Source organism: Pseudorasbora parva, chromosome 11 (genome assembly GCF_024679245.1).
Source record: "Pseudorasbora parva isolate DD20220531a chromosome 11, ASM2467924v1, whole genome shotgun sequence".
NCBI classification, from domain to species: domain Eukaryota; kingdom Metazoa; phylum Chordata; class Actinopteri; order Cypriniformes; family Gobionidae; genus Pseudorasbora; species Pseudorasbora parva.
In genome coordinates, this window is record NC_090182.1 from 27598615 (window position 1) to 27620710 (window position 22096).

Consider the following 22096-nt stretch of genomic DNA (forward strand, 5'->3'; position numbering starts at 1 on the left):
TGGTACAGGTGCGTTCACAGGTCCGCATAACATTACCAATTTTTCATACGAACTGTGCTTTGTTCTGAACTAAACTAACAGTGTAAAAACTCCCCTTTATATTCTTAAAATGAGAGAAATCACTGCTTATTCTAAATTTTTAAGCTTATAGGCTTAAAGAGACATGAACAAGTTCTTTGAAAAAACATTATTTGATACAAGTCTTCTGTCTAGTCTTCATACTCTGTTGAGTATTGTTTCACTAATAATAAATTAACATTTGCATAAAGCATGCATATTTGTCCATACCCATGTTGACTAGAGTAATAAAAACTTGAAACATATTAATTTAAGGTACATTTAGAACTGATAAAAATGTGTGATTAAGCTGCGATTAATCGAGAGTTAACTCATGACACTCATGCAATTAATCGCAATTAAATATTTTAATCGATTGACAGCCCTAATATATATATATATATATATATATATATATATATATATATATATATATATATATATATATATATATATATATATATATATACATACAGTCAGGAAAATAAGTATTTGAACACCCTGCTATTATGCAAGTTCTCCCACTTGGAAATCATGGAGGGAGCTGAAATTGTCATCGTATGTGCATGTCCACTGTGAGAAACATAATCTAAAAAAAAAAATCCAGAAATCACAATATTTGATTTTTTAACTATTTGTTTGTATGATACAGCTGCAAAAAAGTATTTGAACACATGTCTATCACCTATAATTCTGACCTTCAAAGACCTGTTAGTCTGCCTTTAAAATGTCCTCCTTTATTTATTATCATAAATTAGATGCACCTGTTTGAGGTCGTTAGCTGCATTAAGACACCTGTCCACCCCATACAATCAGTAAGAATCCAACTACTAACATGGCCAAGACCAAAGAGCTGTCCAAAGACACTAGAGACAAATTGTGGAAGGAATTCCACAAGGCTGGAAAGGGCTACGGGGAAATTGCAGAGCAGCTTGATGAAAAAAGGTCTACCGTTGGAGCAATCATTAGAAAATGGAAGAAGCTAAACATGACTGTCAATCTCCCTCGGGCTGGGGCTCCATGCAAGAGCTCACCTCGTGGGGTCTCAATGATCCTAAAAAAGGTGAGAAATCAGCCCAGAACCACACGGGAGGAGCTGGTCAATGGCCTGAAAAGAGCTAGGACCACTGTTTCCAAGGTAACTGTTGGTAATACACTAAGACGTCATGGTTTAAAATCATGCATGGCACGGAAGGTTCCCTTACTTAAACCAGCACATTTCCAGGCCCGTCTTAAGTTTGCCAATGACCATTTTGATGATCCAGAGGAGTCATGTGATCAGATGAGATCAAAATATAACTTTTTGGTCATAATTCCACTAAACGTGTTTGAAGGAAGAAGAATGATGAGTATCATCCCAAGAACACCATCCCTACTGTGAAGCATGGGGGTGGTAGCATCATGCTTTGGGGGTGTTTTTCTGCACATGGGACAGGGCGACTGCACTGTATTAAGGAGAGGATGTATTGTATATGCCATGTATTGCGAGATTTTGGGGAACAACCTCCTTCCCTCAGTTAGAGCATTGAAGATGGGTCGAGGCTGGGTCTTCCAACATGACAATGACCTGAAGCACACAGCCAGGATAACCAAGGCTCTGTAAGAAGCATATCAAGGTTCTGGCGTGGCCTAGCCAGTCTCCAGACTGAAACCCAATAGAAAATCTTTGGAGGGAGCTCAAACTCTTTCTCAGCGACAGGCCAGAAACCTGACTGATCTAGAGAAGATCTGTGTGGAGGAGTGGGCCAAAATCCCTCCTACAGTGTGTGCGAACCGGGTGAAAAACTACAGGAAATGTTTGACCTCTGTAATTTCAAACAAAGGCTACTGTACCAAATATTAACATTGAATTTCTCAGGTGTTCAAATACTTATTTGCAGCTGTATCATACAAATAAATAGTTAAAAAATCATACAATGTGATTTCTGGATTTTTAAAGATTATGTCTCTCACAGTGGACATGCACCTACGATGACAATTTCAGACCCCTCCATGATTTCTAAGTGGGAGACCTTGCAAATATATATATATATATATATATATATATATATATATATATATATATATATATATATATATATATATATATATATATATATATATATATATTCACCTCGTTGCTGATTGGTTTGGTTAATGGTTTATAATTATTAAAGACTTTTCTTTTTAAGTCCATTGTCACTTAAAGGACTACTTCAGCGTTGGAAAGATGAATCTGTATTTTAACTGGGTCATTAATGTAGTAGAAATATAAAATAATTTTTTTATTTGGTGCTTTCTTTTCTAAATGTATTTTTGTCTCATGGGGATGAAAGACAACAATTCCCAGAATGATTCGCTGCCCTACAAGGCCACTCCCAAAGCCACTGTTACTAGATTACTGAATCACTTTCACTTTCCCACCGCAACATTTTCATAATATCAGTTCAGTTCGAGAACAGACACTAAAACTGAAACGTGTCTGTTCAATCTAAGGTGATTTAGCTGCTGAGGGAGTGTCACAGCACAAATGCAGCAGGAGTCAAATTACATTGACAGTCATGGACGAGCTCGTGATGAGATCTGTCTGAGGTAAACGTGACTGCGCTCGCAGCATAGATCCACAGCGCGTGTTCAGTCTCGCGCGTTTTCAATTCATGCCTTTGGAAGCTTAACTTTCATAGAAATCAATTAGAGAAGTTGAAACACTTACTTTGCTCCGCCGGCCGCACCGTTTACATGAAAGCCTGCAGCGGCGAGCTGAGCTGTGAGTGTGAGATCCCACCCCCCATGCGCGGGTTGAAAACATGCGGAAATCTGCTCCCTCTGCTGGCTGTAGTCTAGCCTCTGGCCAAAAATTCCTCCGATGATGCAAATTGACAATAATTGCGTCATCGGAGGAATTTTTCCAGAAATAAAATGCATAAATCTCTTGTCTCAGGGGGATATGAGGGTGGGGAGCACAATCATTTGAATATTCTCCAGGGTTTCTAATGATACAAAGTCATATCCTAATTGCTGAAGTAACCCTTTAAAAACTGTGCGTGCACTTATAAACTCTATAGCAAAACTCTGGCAACCACTCACAACACAGAGCTGGACAAGGGCCACTCACATTAAAATAACTGTCACTAAGGAAAATTTTCAGTGTGAATAATGGGTGATAGTAAATCTCTGCTGTCCTGCTCCCAGGTGTGTCGAGAATTCCAGCGGGGAAACTGCACACGTGGGGAGAACGACTGCCGCTACGCCCACCCAATGGAAGCCGCCATGGTGGACGGCAGTGAGAACTCCGTCATTGTTTGCATGGATTACATCAAGGGCCGCTGCACCCGTGACAAATGCAAGTACTTTCACCCTCCGGCTCACTTACAGGCCCGGATAAAGGCGGCACAGCATCAGGCCAGCCAGAATGCTGCTGCTATGGTGAGTTACTGATCCCATTACAATGACATCACAAACACTAACTCTCATAATTATGACAGTCACACATAATTTATATTGTACAGAAGAGGATGTTTTGTGTAGTCATATTGATAATTAGGCTAAACATGATTTAATGCACTATTGAATGAAACTAGTTAAGAAAATGAAGACCTTGATTAATCTATCTAGAACCATTTTGTGGAAAGTGCATTATTATATCCATTCATCTGAATTTATTTTAAAATAGAAAAATAAAGCATCCTTTTTAAAATAATTTGTGAATAAATTGAGAATTTCCTCCTTGGAAGATGAATAAAGTTAATCTAATTGGTAACACTTACAATAAGGTTCATTAGTTAACATTAGTTATCTACATTAGTTAACATGAACTAATAATGACCTGCAATTATAAAGCATTTATTTATCTTTGTTAATGTTAATTTCAACATTTACTAATATTTTATTAAAATCTTGTTAACATTAGTTAACCAACGTGAACTAACATGAACAAACCATGAACGGCTGTATTTTTATTAACTAGCGTTAACAAAGATGAACTAATGCTGAACAGAGGTGTTGTTCATGGTTAGTTCATGTTAACTAATGCATTAACTAATAATAATAATATATTTTATTTTTAACGCACTTTATATTAAACAAAATCTCAAAGTGCTACAGATTTAAAACATTCAACAACAACAACAAAATAAATTAATAAAATAACATAGATAAAACAGAAAAATTAAGGAGTAACAAATCAAATAAATCAAAAGGTTTGCTAAAAAGGTGGGTTTAATACAAACTTATTGTAAAGTGTTACCATCTAATCTAATAAAATTGTGCAAAATCATTGTTATTTATTACATTTGTTAAATATTTAAATAAATTCTGACCATTTAATCATAAACAGCAGCTTATGTCATGTCAAATCAAAATGAATCAAAACTCAAACCACTAATATTTAAAAAATTTATAATGAATAATATTCATTATTATTACCATTCATGATTATCATTCATTATTCAATAATATTATATCATATAATTTTTGTTTTTTTCAAACTCATAAGTCTCGCATGCAAAGACCACAATTTACTGCTTATTTGTGGGCATTTTATGTAGTAATTTAGCAAGTTATATTATTATTCAGCACTGTTTTAGTGGAAAAGGAGGTTTCAGTGCATTATTTATATAATACAACAATAGTAATTAATTACATCTCATATCATAACTTGACTCAAACATCTAATCAAATTTTAGCATCCAGTTTTATCCATGGCAACTTTCAGTACACATATTAAACGTACAGTCTCACTGGAGTAACATGGAGTTAAGTGACCAGCAACCTTAGTCTTGGCCAGTATGCCATTTTCAATAATATCTACTGGTGTCAGATGGAGGTGTGTGTATTTATAACTCATTTTCCACACACCTTCAATGTGAGTTTCAGGAGTGTATTAAATAATTCAGATCCCCACACAGAAGGTGTATGTGTGTGTGTGTGTGTGAGAGAGCGAGAGAGAGAGAGAGAGAGAGAGAGAGAGAGAGAGAGAGAGAGGGTGTGTGTGTGTGTCTGTAGTTCAAGCTCTTTGTCTCTTGTGTGATGTATGAAGACCAGGGCTCTGTGATCGCTTGCAAACAGTGTCTGCAGTGCAGGTGCAGGAGAGAAAAATGATAAGAAAGGAGAAAACAAGCAATTCATTCCCACAGAAACATCCACTAGTTTAGCAGCCTCTCACAGAGAGTGTACTGCAGCCAATTTCCCTTTAATAATGTGTCATCTTTATCCCAGTCCTCCCAAGCTTATCATGTAACATTTTTACAGGTTTATTTACAGCACACAGACGTGGGAAAAATATCCAGATATCCTCCCCTGTTTTTTTCAGTCACCTGATTTGCCTTAGGCATTATAATATGTTGGCTTTATTTGACTCCCTCTTGATTCATGCTGTCATTCTTTTTGAACACTGCTTGATTGTCTTTACATCCTCACAGCTCTCTTTGTTGTCCTACAAGCTTATTACCCAGCTCTCTCTCTCTCTCTTTCTTTCTTTCTTTCTTTCTTTCTTTCTTTCATTCTTTCTTTCTATCTTTCTTTCTTTCTTTCTTTCTTTCTTTCTTTCTTTCTTTCTTTCTTTCTTTCTTTCTTTCTTTCTTTCTTTCTCTCTCTCTCTCTCTCTTACCTCAGCTGTATCTGTTCCTTCATGGCTCATTCTGTTGTGTTTATTTCCAATGTCGTTGATTGGTTTGCCATCACCATGTGGTCACTGCTCACATATCCAGCCCCCAGCGCGTCCTCTGAAGCGCAGCCTGCAGCCAACTTTCAACCTGGTACTTTAATCTTTCACCCATTTTTGTGTCTTTTCTTTGCTAATTTGTTCATTTCTAATTGCTCATTCACATATACGTAGTCCCATTTGATGAACTTGTTAATGCTGCAAGAAAGAAGCCGCAACCGCTGTGTAAACTAATCAGTAAGAACTGAAATGAAAGATCTTTTTTTTTGTACGAGCTTGGGTTCTAGAAGTACATTTCTCATAAATTTTCTCCACAGGCACTTCAGAAAATTAAAGGTGCCCTAGAATGAGTTGAAACAATATGTTAAATTGTTCTCTGATATCTACATAGAGGGTATGTGGCTTATTTAAGAAAAAAATAATTTCATGTCCATTTACAACCCTCGAAATTGTCCCTAGGATGTAATGATCTGTTTTTGCCTTTTTTGGAAGAGTCATGAATATTAATGGTGAGCTCTGCTCTGATTGGCTTATTTCAGCAGCTCACACAAGTTCAGTTGTTCAGCGAAGGCTTGTGAGTCCTGACAGAACACAGACCAAATGCAGCTTACTTGTTTATTGGTGTTTTCCGACCATCTGCGTGTTCGAGAGATTCAGAGAGAGAGAGAGTGTGCATGCATATGGTTGCCAGATTGCACAAGTTTAGGTAAAACACCGGATAGTATACGTGTTCACAAGCACGAACACTTGGCTGCTTCTCTTTCTCCCCTGAGAATTTTTTTTTTTTTTTTTTTAAACCACATTTTAGACTCGTCTTTTTTCGTCAATGATATTGCATGTGTTTATGTAACGTTAGTCGCAGTGTAGGCTACGCAGTGACTGTGATTTACTCTGAAATACAAGCATGCAAAAAAATCATACTTCAGTTCTCAAAAAATAAATATATATATTTTTTAACAATTGAATAGAAGCCTTGTCAAATGACTATCGTTTAAACTTATATGGTGGACAAAGTGACGTTAGCTAGAAGGATCAAGAGAGCGATCTGTAAGCAACTAAACCAACGTAGTATGGCATGCGTATCTACGGTTGTATTTTGTAATACAAAATAATATTACCCTTTATCATTAGATACACTATTTGTTGTATGATACTTGGAGTTTCCTACTGTACTAGCATCTTGCGTTATCTAAGACAACGCTGTCTTTCTAAGAAACTTTCTGTTCAATCAGAGATTGTTTAGACAGTCAATTAGTGGATAAATCACTATTTACTGCTTGCAGGAATATAGTTGGGATCGGCCCTTTCTTCAGTTTTAGACGCTGAGCGAAGCTTGCTTGATATTGTCCCAGGTAAGAAAAACTGTCAATATCAAACTGTTGGTGAAATGGGCCGAGCAAACAAACAATTTTGAATTAAATTGTTGCAGTATATGATTATAAAAACATCAACCATGACTGTTGACATTTTTTATCTGTGGAAAGTCCTCATTTCCTTATCCTCGCGTGACGCTTGTTTATCTCTAGAACTCCCTGTGCATTGCACATATACTGACATGAAAATGTTGGGGACGTACATATTAATGATCCCAGCGATTGCGTCACAGTTGGTGTTATGGTGAGAATCGCTTATTTTTCTGTGGTGTTTTTCATGCACGAGATTTACATAAGAGGTAGAAGCAATGGTGTTTGAGACTCACAGTATGTGATGTCCATGTGCTGAACTCTTATTATTTCACTATGGCCATGTTAATTCAATTTTTCATTCTAGGGCAAATTTAATACTTTTAACCAAACCATCTAGCTCAAAGAGAAGTCACAACATTTGTCATTCAAATTTGAAAATCTGTAAAAAGAATGACACAAGAATGTATTTAACATCTTTTATATGGATGCAAAATATATTAGTACCATATTGGCTGTTGTCTGATAATAGAGTGTTGTTGTCTCAGTATTGGATATTTAATTCATCATGCTCATTACTTCTGCTATTACATTTAGATTAAATTTGTCATTGTCTAACTCTCATTTAAAGGGATAATTCACCCAAAAATGAAAATTCTGTCATTAATTAATCATCTTCGTGTCGTTCCAAACCCATACGCCAAATATGATATAATATTTGGAACACAAATTAAGATATTTTTTATGAAATCCAAGAGCTTTCTGTCCGTACATAGACAGCAACACAACAACCACTTTCAAGGCCCATCAAGGTTGTAAAAAGACAGTTAAAATAGTCCATGTGAGTATAGTGGTTCAACCTTAATGTTATGAAGCGATGTGAATACTTTCGATGAAGCGATGTGAACACAAAAATAACAACTTTATTCAACCATTTCTTCTCTTTTGTGATTCATGTAAGCACCACAATGCATGCATGTGCATAAATATAAATATTAATTAATATTATAAAATATTATAAAATATTAATTAGTGTTTGAAGATGAATACCATGAAGACGAAGGTCTTCCAGGTTTGGAATGACATGAGGGTGAGTAATTAATGACAGAAACTTTTTATATCCTCTGGACTTTATCCAAAGGAATTTTTGAAATATTAGATATAGTTTGTATTTTATGAGTTGTATCTCCCAGAATATGTTGCCTTATTAAATATGCTGTATGTCATCTTTTGGACTATAATACTAAAGCTTAAAAATACCATAACATCTTTCAAATATTTAGAAAACACAAGTTTACATACCTGTTTCCCGGGGGGGGGTAATGTATCCTATACATTTTCTACTTTAAAATGGGCTTTCCGTGTAATACATTTAGATACCGCACGCTGCCAATTTTTTCAATAATATTTCAATACCCCCCGGGTTGCCAGTTGCCATAAAACATGTGTATTGCAGCCATGGAAGACAAACTGGGTCAGAGATTTCAGATTATACCCGACCTAAAAGGCTCCGGCACCCAGAGGTATATTAAAACGGGGATAAATCAACTCATCAATTTATAGTGTAAGGCTCGACGTTTTCCTTTTCCTTTGTGAATTGCCCTCATTCCTATTACTTCCTCAATCTGGCAACCCACGTGATGCCGAGTCGAAAGAGGAGGGGCGGGAGAAACAACTCTCCAATATTTTGAATTTGGTCTGCAGTACCCATTTCAACCACAAGCTGTAAATATTACATATTACAATTTACTGGTATTGAACCATTATTTACTGCCCCAAAAAAACATGTCTTATGCTAATTTTTATATAGATTGAATTGGTCATTATGGATATATGGACATATTTGTGTTCTTTAATTTGCGCATCGTCAGTAAATCACCTGCAGAACTTGCCCCTCCCATCAGCACTTTTATGTAATTGCACTCTCATGGTACTCCGCACTGTTTAGTAAATCTGTTCCTAAGTTTCCTTTAATTGAGTCATACACATTTCTTGTATTTTTACTCTGCTGAACCATCTCGTCTTTAATCTCAGGGGTGGGCTGAGCAACTCTAGCCTTAGCTCCATTCCTAATCAGTCCTATAATGTAATTTATGATATAACATACAAAGTAACAGTTTCTAAAGTCAGGGTTGGCGCTAAACTCTGCAAAATGGTAGCCTTACAGGAGCAGGATTGGACACCACATTCTTCCATAAAAAGAGCTGTGTGAAACCCTACACAAAATATCTAGTTGAAGATGTAGTTAACTAAGCATAATAAAATCAGTTTTACATGTGAGTATTAACATTTGCACATTTTTTTAACTTAACATTCCCTCGTGGCATGATTTAATACATATCAAGATACTAAACTCATGATACAATATTATTCCAAAACACCAAGACATATAAGTAAGACATAGAAGGTTAACAAAAAATGTACTGGTGTTTAAATGCTACATTTGGAGTTTGGGGTGGAAATGAATAGACTTGGACTTGGTGCTGGTGCTGGTAACCCAATGCGCAGGACAGTGGTGACACCAGAATAAAAATATGATTCTGAAGCTAAAAATACATAATTATTTTAGGCAAATATGCTTGCAGTCCTTCAATGACGAAATATATTTAAAATAAAGGAGGTCACTTTTTACTGGTAACATAAGACATTTGACATTATCAGGACCCACGAATATTCCCCTATTGCATTATTATACATTATATTCAACATTAACTATAATATGTAGTACTAAAACTAAAAGTACTTTTTCTCACAGTCATTTTCCTTTTGAGGAACTATATACAATACAGATTGTCACTATCCACGATACATATGGTTGCATTTTGTATTGCGATATATTGTTTACACCCCTACTCAAAATACATAGATTGAGAAGGGGGATTGGGTACAGGGGGCTTATAAGGATCTCCCCTAAGGAACTGCATCACAATAATGGAATAACCTGTGCAGGGGCCCATTTTACCTTGAGACACAACTTATTGGTTATGTTTACATGCACACCTTTTTTTTAAATTGGAATTTATTTATTCTGATTGATGAATCTGAACGTAGTATTTTACATGAACTCTAAATAAAGTGATCTAGTAAAGTGAGTTGATTTGTGCGTTTATACGTCACAAGCTTCTAATCAGAATAGTTTTTTTTACCATGCGTACAGTGCACAAATATACAGAGTTTCCTGCTGTTTGTGCATACTATTTTCCTACATTGTTTCTTTTCTTTGTTTTAAAGAGCAGATTTAATATTCATCTATTTCAAGTGTATGTGGAGGAGAGTTTGAGGAATGATGGGATGTTGTTCTGTACCCCTTCACAGACGATGAGTGGAGGATTAATTTTAGAATAACAAGTCATTTGTGACATTTTATTTAAAGGGGGGGGGGGGTGAAACACTTCATCAATCAATCAATCTTGTCAATCTTGTCAATGTCAATCTTGAGTACCTATAGAGTAGTATTGCATCCTTCATATCTCCGAAAAGTCTTTAGTTTTATTATATTTATAAAAGAAATATAGGCTGTACCGAGTCTTTCCAAAAAAACGAGCGGCTGGAGGCGTATATCGTGTGGGCGGAGCTAAAGAATGACGAATGCGCAAAGCGGTGACGTCCTCAAGCGTGGAGAAGAAAACGCTACCCAGATTCAACTAATACAGATATGATCCAGGATCAGATCTGGAGGCTGAAATAAATTGAACAGGAGAAACAACGACAGCAGGACGTCCGTCTCTGTGGTATGTACTGTATTTAGTAGCCTGTCAACATTTGTGTGGGTTTACTCGCAGTTTATGAGGACATGATTCGGTTTATGGACTATTGTATGCGACTAAACCTTAGCAGTAGCAAGCAAAACGGTTTTGCACGTCAGACTAGTGTAACGTTATACATAGAACAACAATGGAGTAACATTAGCGCATTTGAATGACGAAGCATGCTTTGTGAGAACCCTAGGTTTATGTTTGGGTGGTTTTATAATAAACAAACTGACACCTATAGTGGTCAGCTAAACAAATGTATTTAAACACACACCATACATTGCATGCTCCATTGATAAATAAACTGTAACGTTACACGATCGTGTTGTTTACGGATGTTTACTCACGCGATGATAGCCAACAATATAGACATTTGAAGCAGTTTTACTCACCACCTGCTTCCAAACCAGGACCGTGAACCTTTATCGTCACCGCTCCATCAAAAACACACTTCTTTGGTAAATGTTGATTTCGTGAAGTCCTGTGACAGCAGTGACCGTGAAAATCCACTTTTGCGACGCGACTGAAGCGATGTTGTGCCGCTTCCCGTCATTTCTGCGTTCAAATCGGTTCAAATGCAGCGCTGCCTTCCCGGAATGCTGTGCTGAAGCGTTGAAGTCGCTCGACGTCACCCATAGGAATAAAGTGAAGCGTGGTGGGAGAAAAGTGTTGCACGTACGATTGGATCTGCAGCTGAGCGAGTGTTTATGAGCGTGCATTTCCTCTCTCGCTCTAGTCACGCACGCACGCACCCTACCAGGAGAAGAGCCCGTATACGGCCCATACACGGACCTTCCGCTCTATCAAATTCAAGCCGACCCATACTCGAAAAAAACTCTCAGAAACTTGTGAGAAACCGGAAGGAGTATTTTTAACACAGAAATACTCCATCAAACGTCCAACTTAGTTTTTGAAACTTTGTCTATGTTTAGGATGGGAATCCAAGTCTTTAACAGTGTAAAAAGCTCAGTATGCATGAAACAGCATTTCACCCCCCTTTAACAATTATTGCAGCTCGTTCTGCGCGTCATACATCTTTACAACATTGCATATATGCAGTACTTTACACATTACATGTTCTCGTGATCGGATTAGAAAACAAATAAAACCACCCCTTTGAATCCGACTTATCAATCAGATCGATTAAGGTGTTTACATGAAGGCTTTTCAGTCTGATTAAACTGCCAATCCGATTACTAATGGGTTATTTAGGTAATCTTTTTTTCTTACGCTTATCTGGCAATGTAGTATCTCACAGGATACAGACTTTTTAAAATGCGGTAAATGACAGCATTTCAAAATCTTAAGAAAATTATCACAGTTAATAAAGTTAAAGTTGTAAATAAAGTTGTTTTGCCTTTTTTGCTGAAAAAAGAAAGATTAATATATGCCTACTTTCTTCAAAGTCAGAATGACCAGCTCCATGTTGGCTCTAGGTCAAACTGACAAAACGAGCACAGAAAATTTGTCATGTGACCCACATACTCCAAACAGACAAAACTTATAATGATAACAGAATTGGATGAAACAATCTCCCTTGTGCCTCCTACAAGAGAGTAAAGAGTGTATCCTGTGGGGAACATTGCCTGTATTATGGTTAAAATAAATATTTAAAAACACTACTAATTTATTAACTGTGAAGGGGGGGGGGGGGTGAAACACTCAGTTTCAGTCAATCTCATGTCAATCTTGAGGAGAGTATAGTATTCTACAACCAATAGAGTAGTATTGCATCCTTCATATTTCTGAAAAGTCTTTAGTTTTATTATACTTATAAAATAAATATAGGCTGTACCGAGTCTTTCCGGAAAAATAACGAGCGGCTGGAGGCGTATTTTGTGACGTCCTCAAGCGTGGAGAAGAAAACGTTACCCTAAATAAACCATGGCTATCAATCAGATTCAACTAATACAGATATGACTAAACATTAGTAGCAAGCAAAACGGTTTTGCACGTCAGACTAGTGTAACGTTATGCATAGAACAACAATGGAGTAAACGTTAGCGCATTTGAATGACGAAGCACGCTTTGTGAGAACGCTAGGTTTATGTTTGGGTGGTTTGACAATAAACAAACTGACACCTATAGTGGTCAGCTAAACAAATGTATTTAAACACACACCACATAGATCGCATGCTCCATTGATAAATTAACTGTATCGTTACACGATCGTGTTGTTTACTGATGTTTACTTACTCGACGATAGCCATCAGCATAGACATTTGAAGCAGTTTTACTCACCACCTGCTTCCAAAGCACGACAGTGAACCTTTATCACTGGGACCGCTCCATCAAAAACACATTTCTTTGAAAACATTGTTGATTTGGTGAAGTCCTGACAGCAGTGACGTGGAGATCCACTTTTGCGACACGAAGCGTGATGTTGTGATGCTTCCCGTCATTTCTGCGTTCAAATCGGTTCAAATGCAGTGCTGCCTTCCCGGAATGCTATTCGGGCGCATTAAAGTCGCTTGATGTCACCCATACGAATAAAGTGAAGCGCGGTGGGACAGAAGTGTTGCATGGACGAGTGGATCTGCACCTGAGAGCAGTGTTTATGGGTGTGCATTTACTCTCTCGCCTTAGTCACGCGCGTGCGCACCCTACCGGGAGAAGAGCCCGTACGGCCCATACAAGGACCTTCCGCTCTGTTGACGTGAAGCCGACCCATTCTCGAAAAAAACTCTCCGAAACTTGTGAGAAACCGGAAGGAGTATTTTTAAAACAGAAATACTCCATGAAACGTCCAACTTAGTTTTTGAAACTTTGTCTATGTTTAGGATGGGAATCCAAGTCTTTAACAGTGTAAAAAGCTCAGTATGCATGAAACAGCACCCCCCTCCTTTAAATGCTCTTTAGCAAATCAAAAAATAAATATCCATAGACATTGTAATTATGTCATACAAATTCAAATTGCAGCATTTTAAAAAGTTGGTTTTATTTTTTATTTTTTTATAAGTTATTCATACAGAATTTTAATATCAGACTTGATAGTGGTTATATATGGCATTACCATCTCATGAAAAAATTATAAGCTTATCAGTTTTATGACGGTCTTTTATGACATAATTAATTAACTACTCATCATCATAATGCACTGGGAACTATTTTTTCTTTTAAGGGTATAGTTCACCCCAAAATAAAATACAAAAATTTGTATTTGTCATTCACTTACCCTTATTCTAAACCTCTATGACTTTCTTCTTTGCAACAATACAGTTTTGTTGACCTCTGACATCCATTGTATGGGCAAAAAAAACACAAGACATTTTCACAATATCCTCTTTTATGTTTCACAGAAGAAAGAAAGGCATTTAGATTTGGAATGACCTGAGGGTGAGTGATTGATGAACTTTTTCAGATACACCAATCAGGCATAACATTATGAAGTGAATAACACTGATTATCTCTTCATCACTGCATCTATTTGTGGGTGGGATAGAATGTGTTAGGAGCAGGAAAATGGGCAAGTGTAAGGATTGGAGCGAGTTTGACAAGGGCCAAATTTTGATGGCTAGACAACTGGGGTCAGAGCATCTCCAAAACTGCAGCTCTTGTGGGGTGTTCCCATTCTGCAGTGGTCAGTATCTATCAAAAGTGGTCCAAGGAAGGAACAGTGGTGACCCTGAGACAGGGTCATGAGCGACCAAGGCTCATTTATGCACGTGAGGAGCTGTGTGGTCTGATCAAACAGACGAGCTACTGTAGCTTAAATTGCTCAACATGTTAATGCTGGTTCTGATAGAAAGGTGTCAGAATACAAAAAAATATACAATATGTATTTTGTTGTGTATGGAGCTGCATAGCAATAGACCAGTTAAGGTGCCCATTCTGACCCCTGTCCACCACCGAAAGTGCCAACAGTGAGCATCAGAACTGAACCATGGAGCAATGTAAGAAGGTGGCCTTGTCTGATGAATCATATTTTCTTTTACATCATGGATGGCCAGGTGCGTAAGCGTCTCTTACCTGGGGGAACACATTGCACCAGGATGAACTATTGGAAGAAGGCAAGCTGGTGGAGGCAGTGTGATGCTTTGGGCAATGTTTTTCTAAAACCTTGGGTCCTGCCATCCATGTGGATGTTACTTTTACACATACCACCTACCTAAGCATTGTTGCAGACCATGTACATGGAAACGGATAATGCAGCCTTGCCACAAAGCAAAAATATTTATGGAAAGGTTTGAGGAGCACAACAATGAGTTTGAGATGTTGAGGTGACTTGGCCTCCAAATTCCTCAGATCTCAATCCAATCGAGCGTCTGTGGGATGAGCTGAACAAACAAGTCCGATCCATGGAGGCCACACCTTGCAACTTACAAGACTTAAATGATCTGCTGCTAACATCTTGTTGCAGATTATGTTATCATAGTCTCTCTTAAAAAGTTTGTATATTAGGGTTGAAAATCAGTATCATGTAGTGTCTATGGAGATTTGATTTTTTACTTAACCTGAATGTTGATTGCTATACTTTACAGCACATTATTGTTTAGTTACTTTGAGTTCACATGTAAATTGTTCCCCCATCCTCCCTCCGTTAGTGAATCACAGATATCCTCTTTCCTGTTGACCTTGCTCTAATCACCTTGCATATCAGTCTTCAGACAGAATTACACAGTGGAAGACAGCCATACATCCTTCTCATTATGCCTTCATCTTGGTTGAGCATTCTCTGTTTAATTATCAGAGGCAGATAAGGATCTCACCTCAGTTTCTGTTTCTGATATCACTCTTCCTTGTGCAACGCTGCATGCTCCTGAACGCCCCTTATAGAGGAATAGAGAAGCAGACCCAGAAATTTCCCAGAGATGGAGGCACTGCATAACATGAATAAAACATATTCTGTTTGTGTCAAAACCACAGTCAACAAGATTACAGTCAAATTTGGTCAGTTTCATTTATTTTGATAGAATAGTTGGTGAGTATGCCAGCTATCACAAACAAGGCGAGGAAATGTCTACATAGAAATCCTTTAGATTCAGACCTGAATTGAATTGTTTAAAATACATCACATAATACTTGTAAATAATCCTAGTAACATAATTATGACATTTCTAAGGAAAAAAATATGCTCACCAAGGCTGCATTTGATTGATTCATTAAAAAACATACTAATATTGTTAAATACTATTACATTTTATATAACTGTTTTCTATTTTAATATCTTTTAAAATGTAATTTATTTCTGTGATGACAAAGCTGAATTTTCATCATCATTACTCCAGTCTTCAGTGTCACACGATCCTTTAGAAATCATTCTAATATGATGATTTTCTGCTCAAGAAACAATTATCATTTATGTTGAAATGCTAAATATTTTTTATTTAGTTATTTATTTTTTCAAAATTGTATTGACCTCAAACTTTTAAACAGTAGTATTTATACATGATAAAATATAATACAATAATAATAAACATTTTCAAAATCAAAATTTGTATAATATTTCTATATTTCATTTATGACAAATGATTTGCTACAAATAGGGTGTACTCACACTAATCAATCTAAACCATACCCTAAGCATGCTTGACCCCCAAAGTCTGGTTCTTTGACTAGTGTAATCACTCCGTACCAGTTTGCTGAGGCCCAGGCCCAGGCCCGCTTGGGTTTGGGGGTGGTACTCATGTAGTGTGATTGCTGACTGTGCCGGAGCACGGGACAACTACTACTTTTGTGTGCACTACTTTCATTACTACAGCAAACATCTTCTATCACTAATTGGATATTACACTTTTCAATTATATGAAGTGTATTTGGGTTATAACGGGTCTGGTTCTCACCTTTTTGATGAACAGGAAGTAGTTTGCGAGTAAAGCTGCAAATTCCTCCATCAAAGTCAGCTGCCTAAATAATCATCTTCTGATACGTTCAGCACAATCAAATGAAAATCGATACGCGCCATAAATGATAAATTGCATTATAGATGACATAAGGGTGCTCAAGGCTGGAACGTTAAACTGCAACTACAATTGTGAGTGCAGGCCAGCGAGAGAGTGGGGCGGGGGGACGGTCACAGTGTGAGACTGAGTACACCCTTAGAATGACAAATGCAAAATATGTCGGATATCACTGTCATGCATGGACATGAACACACACACAAAGTAGAACGTTTTCTGTGGTTCAGTATCACGACTGTCACTGACCTCTCCCTCTGCCCCCTATTTTCCTTCTTCTTATTGTTTTGTTGTCTCCTCTTTCTTCTTTGTCATCCTGATACCTTTAGGCTCTGCCACCTGGAGCCATGCAACAGCTACCAAAGAGACCGACCCTGGAGAAGACTAACGGTGCGGCTGCCGTCTTCAACCCCAGCATGTTCCACTACCAGCAGGCTTTGGCCAGCATGCAGCTGCAGCAGCCAGCGTTCATTCCCACAGGTGAGCCTTCACAGACAAAGGACTCCCCCCTGAGCTGTGCTTTAATATCACGTATTCCTGTAATAGTTTGGCTTGCATACATACAGCACTTTAAAGACAAAGTGCCTGGCTATATGAGGACTTGAGCACTTTTTCTGCTTGCCATCTCTCTCCCTGTAAGCCCACTTGCTCTCTTTATCTCGTAGTAGTCCACGTCATGCTAGTCCCATGATGCATACAGTCCTGCGTTGTCCCCTCATGCACCTAAGCATTCGCCACTCTTGTTCTGATTCTGGAATGCACAATATTTACTGTTCTCACATAATCAGTGAGAAAAACTTGATTGTATTTTGCCTAAATGACTATGGCAGCAACCCTTCGGCTTTATAAAAAGGTTCTGAGAGGATAGTTACACTAGGTTTACTACCCAGCAGAGAGTTTTAATGACCCAGTAATATCAAAATTGGAATTGTGTAGCTTTTAACCCAAGTCTATAAAGCGCTGCAGCGATTACGTATTTTTAAAGGCTGACCAAGAAGTTAGTATCACCCTGGTTCCCTTAATAAAAACCCAATAGGATTTTCCCTCTAGCTTTCAGATTATTGCACACACACAAAAAACTCTTTGGCCAACAATTTATTGATTCTTACATATTTTGTTCATCATGATAATTTCTTAAAAAGAATCAAATAAAACATCCTATTATCAAGCCTAAATGCAATTGCCATAAGTAAAACGGTTGGTAATAAACAAACTACTTAAAAGCTTGACAACTCATGACATATTCTTAGAAAGTTTGAGTTAGAATAGTTTGCAAAAGCATGGATATGAACACAGTGTGGCTGTAAAAGCTGACCTGTGTGTAGATGACGTTATGTGTCCCCATAACCCTGTAGTTTCATATAGCCACCTGTTAGCAACCTCGTTTTTCAAGTCAAATAAAACACATCACAAAGTGCTATTGCTGATGATACCATTTCATGAGGTCTTTATTGACAACATGAAATCAAAATAAGCCATTTTAACTCGTTTCATGCTGGATTATACAGTGCATGTTATTTTATCTACCTGAAAATGGCTTTTATTTTCATATGTATCATAGACTAATATACTTTATACACCTTCCTGATCAAATCAATTCCTTATTGATGAAATGAAGCCCCACTCTAGATTTTATCCCGCTGAATATTCAGCTTAACTCCAATATACAGCACATTTACACCATGTTGTTTTTAATATTAAACAACAATCAAGCTGAACTTGTTAGCACTGGGCTACTCAGCTGGCCAGACATAAAAGAGTATTGACACAACAACAGATTGGCATCCATCTCCTGATGAGGACCTTTCTGTCAGCGCGATTCATTTCCTCTTGGTTTCTCCATGCTTTGTTTCCATGTCTCCATCTCGCCACCATTTTGCCCATAATGACGGTCATCGCTCTTTTGCTGTGTGTCACTAACTCTAAAGTTGTTTTGTCTTGTTCTCACGCTGCTTTCACTCCCCCTTCTCTCCATCTCTTCCACCCCTCCATCCTCCTCTGTCTCTCTTCTCCTGGGCTCTTTGTGCATGGTGTTGCAGGCTCGGTATTCTGCATGGCTCCATCTGGAGGCCTTGGTAGGTCACTTCCCAGTCTATCTGGATCAACAGTTACCTTACAGCAGCATCTCAGATCTGTGGCAGACAGGAAGGCGGTCCACAGTTAACTCCAAAGGCCCGGCGATGTATCATAGGGTTTTTCTCCAGCTGTGGGCACTTTTTTTGTCCCTTTATTTTTTGGGGGGTTTGGTTTGTTTGGTTTGGTTTGGTTTGGTTTGAAAACCAACCTAATAACCATAAACCATTTCCAGTTTAATTCTCAATAATCATTTTAAATTGATTAATTTGTTAATTAAAATCAATCATTTATATAAATATTTACACAGTATGACTGCGTTGTGTACAAATGTCATTAAAAAAACGGAATATTTTTATTGGGTGGCATTTTCAATGCTGCTGTTTATTTAAGGCCATTTTATTTAAAGACTTGTTTATATAGTTTGATTTCCATCAAAAAATTCTAATAAACAATACATAATTTGGGACATTCTTTCAAAGCTGCTAATAAAATATAATTTGCACAGATTTTATTGTGTGGTATTTTTAGTCTTGAAATATGTCACGTTAAACGGTTATTTTGAAAATAATTCAAATTTCATTTACATCAATTTAATTTCCACAAAAGAGTTCTTTTAAACACTGTACATTGTTTGGGATGTGGTGGAAATGCTCATGAATTTCAGGAAAAAAAGACACAAAAAAGTGCTCATAGTTGAAGAAACGCTTGAAAACAAGATGTACAATACAATATATATTAAATGTTCTATATTTGGGGATTAAAAGACAAGGACAGCTTAGCACGTGATCCTTGCACTGTCAACTTCCTTGTTGGAGACCTCAAACTAGAGGTCTAACCCTGTCCTGTCTGTCACTGTGTGTGCTTTCACCGCTTTTATTGTGTGCTCATTATTTTGGCTCAATGTATGACGTTTGCGTTTGTTCTTGCATGTGTGCGTGTGATTTTGTGGGCAGCTGACGGCACAGTGCGGGCACAAATAAGCAAGGCCAAAGCCTTCAGCGTGTCTCATTAAGACTGGTTCCTTTTTCTTTGTGCCCTTTCCTCCTCATCCTCTCCTCTCCCTCACCCCTTAAATCTATTATAGGCCTTTTCAAACCCCAAGGCCTAATGACAGATGGCCGCTGGGAGAGGCGGGACTGGACCACCTGCAGGGCCCCCCAAAGCCGTTACCTGTCAGGGCCTGGACATACTGGTGAGGGTAGAGTCTAGGTCCCCTCCCCTCACTAACACACACACAACCTTACCATTTACCTGTTTAGAAAGGTAGAAATCGCCCCTAACATTTCTGGCCACTATCGGTGTAAATATTCCGAAAACAAAATCTAATGGAAACCCGATTGGACACACGTTTTCATCCCCATAGATGTATAACGGTCTTTTTAGATGGCCAAATTTAAATTAGTCGTTTAGCTGGGTAGCAACTTCACCAGTCCTGTCAAAACACTAGATCTGCGTTGAACCAGTGAGTGTGCCAGTGTGTGCCTGTGTGCATGTCTGTATTTTTTCATTTTATGTCATTATTTGACATCTGTAATGCATTTGCTGTATACATATCATGCTGTGTTAATTTGCTGTTTTTTATATAATATGACCTTTATCTCTTTATTTTTATTAATAATAGCTGGTTTTATTAGATAGTCCTAAATTCTTAATTCATATTTACAGGTGTTTTAGAGTGATTATGTCAAATATCAGATTAACTCTAAATAAAACCAAAGACATAAAGGGTCATATTATTTTAAGGCATTTGGATGGGAATGAATTGCATATTTACATTCCCTGCTTTTCCCCTACTGTATATTTATCCATTCTCCGGCCTCCATCAAAATATGACAACCAGACAGTCCTGTCTGTTCCAAATGTGTGTGATTTTGATTACGGCCATGTTTTTATTTTGCCCATTGGAGGTTTCTCAATAGTTTTATCTAAAAGTATTTGTGATCGGATAAAACTCTCTAAGCTAAAACATAATGAATCAGAGGGTTTTTAAGTTCTGTTTGCATGTTTGTTCTCGAGTGAATACATCATCTTTGCAGTACATAAATACGTAGTTGCCATGACTCAGCCTATTCCTCTGGCATATTATGTCATGGTACTCATAACATTCCTCCTCCCCTCCACCTTCCCCCTTCCCTTGTTTCTTGTCTGACTCGCCTGAAAAAAGTTCCCATGATGCACGGTGCCACCACTTCCACTGTTTCGTCGGCTACGACCCCAGTCACCAATGTTCCTTTTGCTGAATCAGCCGCCTCCAACCAGGTTTGCCCCTTCATTTTGGCCTCTCCTTTTTACAGCTGTAAGGCATCCGACTCTGGTCCATAGACAATAATGCTTGTGTTAATATATACATATATAAAAACACTTTAAAAATGCAATGTCTGAAGTTGAGATCTGAGTAAAGACGGTGTTAATTACTTTCTTTTCTGGTCCAAAATGGTAGAACATGACTTTGAGTCATTGAGTTTTCTGTGGACCAGTCAGGAGCCTCTTTACCTCTTTAGCACAATGTCCCAGTTCCACCATGTCTGTGTGTGTTCATGTCTCTGTCTGTTTCTGTGTTAGAGCAAACAACTGCATTTAAAGAGATAGCTCACCAAAAAAGAATATTCTGTCCCTAATTACTCACTTTCATGTCATTCCAAACCTGTATACTGTTATTTTTTCCCATGGAACATAATAATAGACATTAATGGTGAATTATTTGCCAGGTCTTTTCATACAATGAGAGTTCATAGTGAACATATAAAGAAAAAAAAGAAAGAAAAAAAAAGCCACCTAAAAGTAGCCTGTAACTCTTCTAAAGTTATATGGAAGCTTATATAAGATAGCCAGTTCTTTTAAATGAGTTAGATTCCTAAATTACTTGAATAATTCTTGAATGAATGTTTTCTAAATGAATGAATTTGAATGAATGAATGAATGAATGAATGAATGAATGAATGAATGAATGAATGAATGAATGAATGAATGAATGAAATCTTGAATGAATGTTTTCATGTTTTGTACTAGGCCAGATTTACAGAATTAGTCACTATGAACTGTTTTTGTATGGAACAAGCAGCGCAATGATTCTTTACAAAGTTCACTCCACTAAAGAAAGAAAGTCTTGTTTGAAACAGCATAAGGGTGAGTAAATGATGCCAGAAGTTTCATTTTTGAACGAACTGTTCCTTTAAATGCCAAAGCTCAAAAGTTCATTGTCGTTTCTACCCCTTTACCATGTTTTTAATCATTTTGCACTGGAGCAAGTTGTTTCTGTGGCTCACATTA

The 22096-nt window shown here is 37.5% G+C and overlaps 1 protein-coding gene across 6 annotated transcripts in view; it reads left to right on the forward strand.

The window, feature by feature from the left end:
* Window positions 1–22096, forward strand: part of mbnl3 (muscleblind-like splicing regulator 3) — a 67620-nt gene that overhangs the window by 41201 nt on the left and 4323 nt on the right. For 2 of the 6 annotated variants that reach the window (XM_067457679.1, XM_067457680.1), the window contains exons 5-6: window positions 3229–3462; window positions 17080–17230. In XM_067457679.1, coding sequence (XP_067313780.1) covers window positions 3229–3462; window positions 17080–17230 — 385 coding nt within the window. Of the gene's footprint in view, window positions 1–3228; window positions 3463–17079; window positions 17231–18789; window positions 18826–19910; window positions 20019–20990; window positions 21086–22096 lie in introns of all 6 variants that reach the window. The other 4 variants (XM_067457683.1, XM_067457678.1, XM_067457677.1 and 1 more) reach the window with 4 other exon arrangements.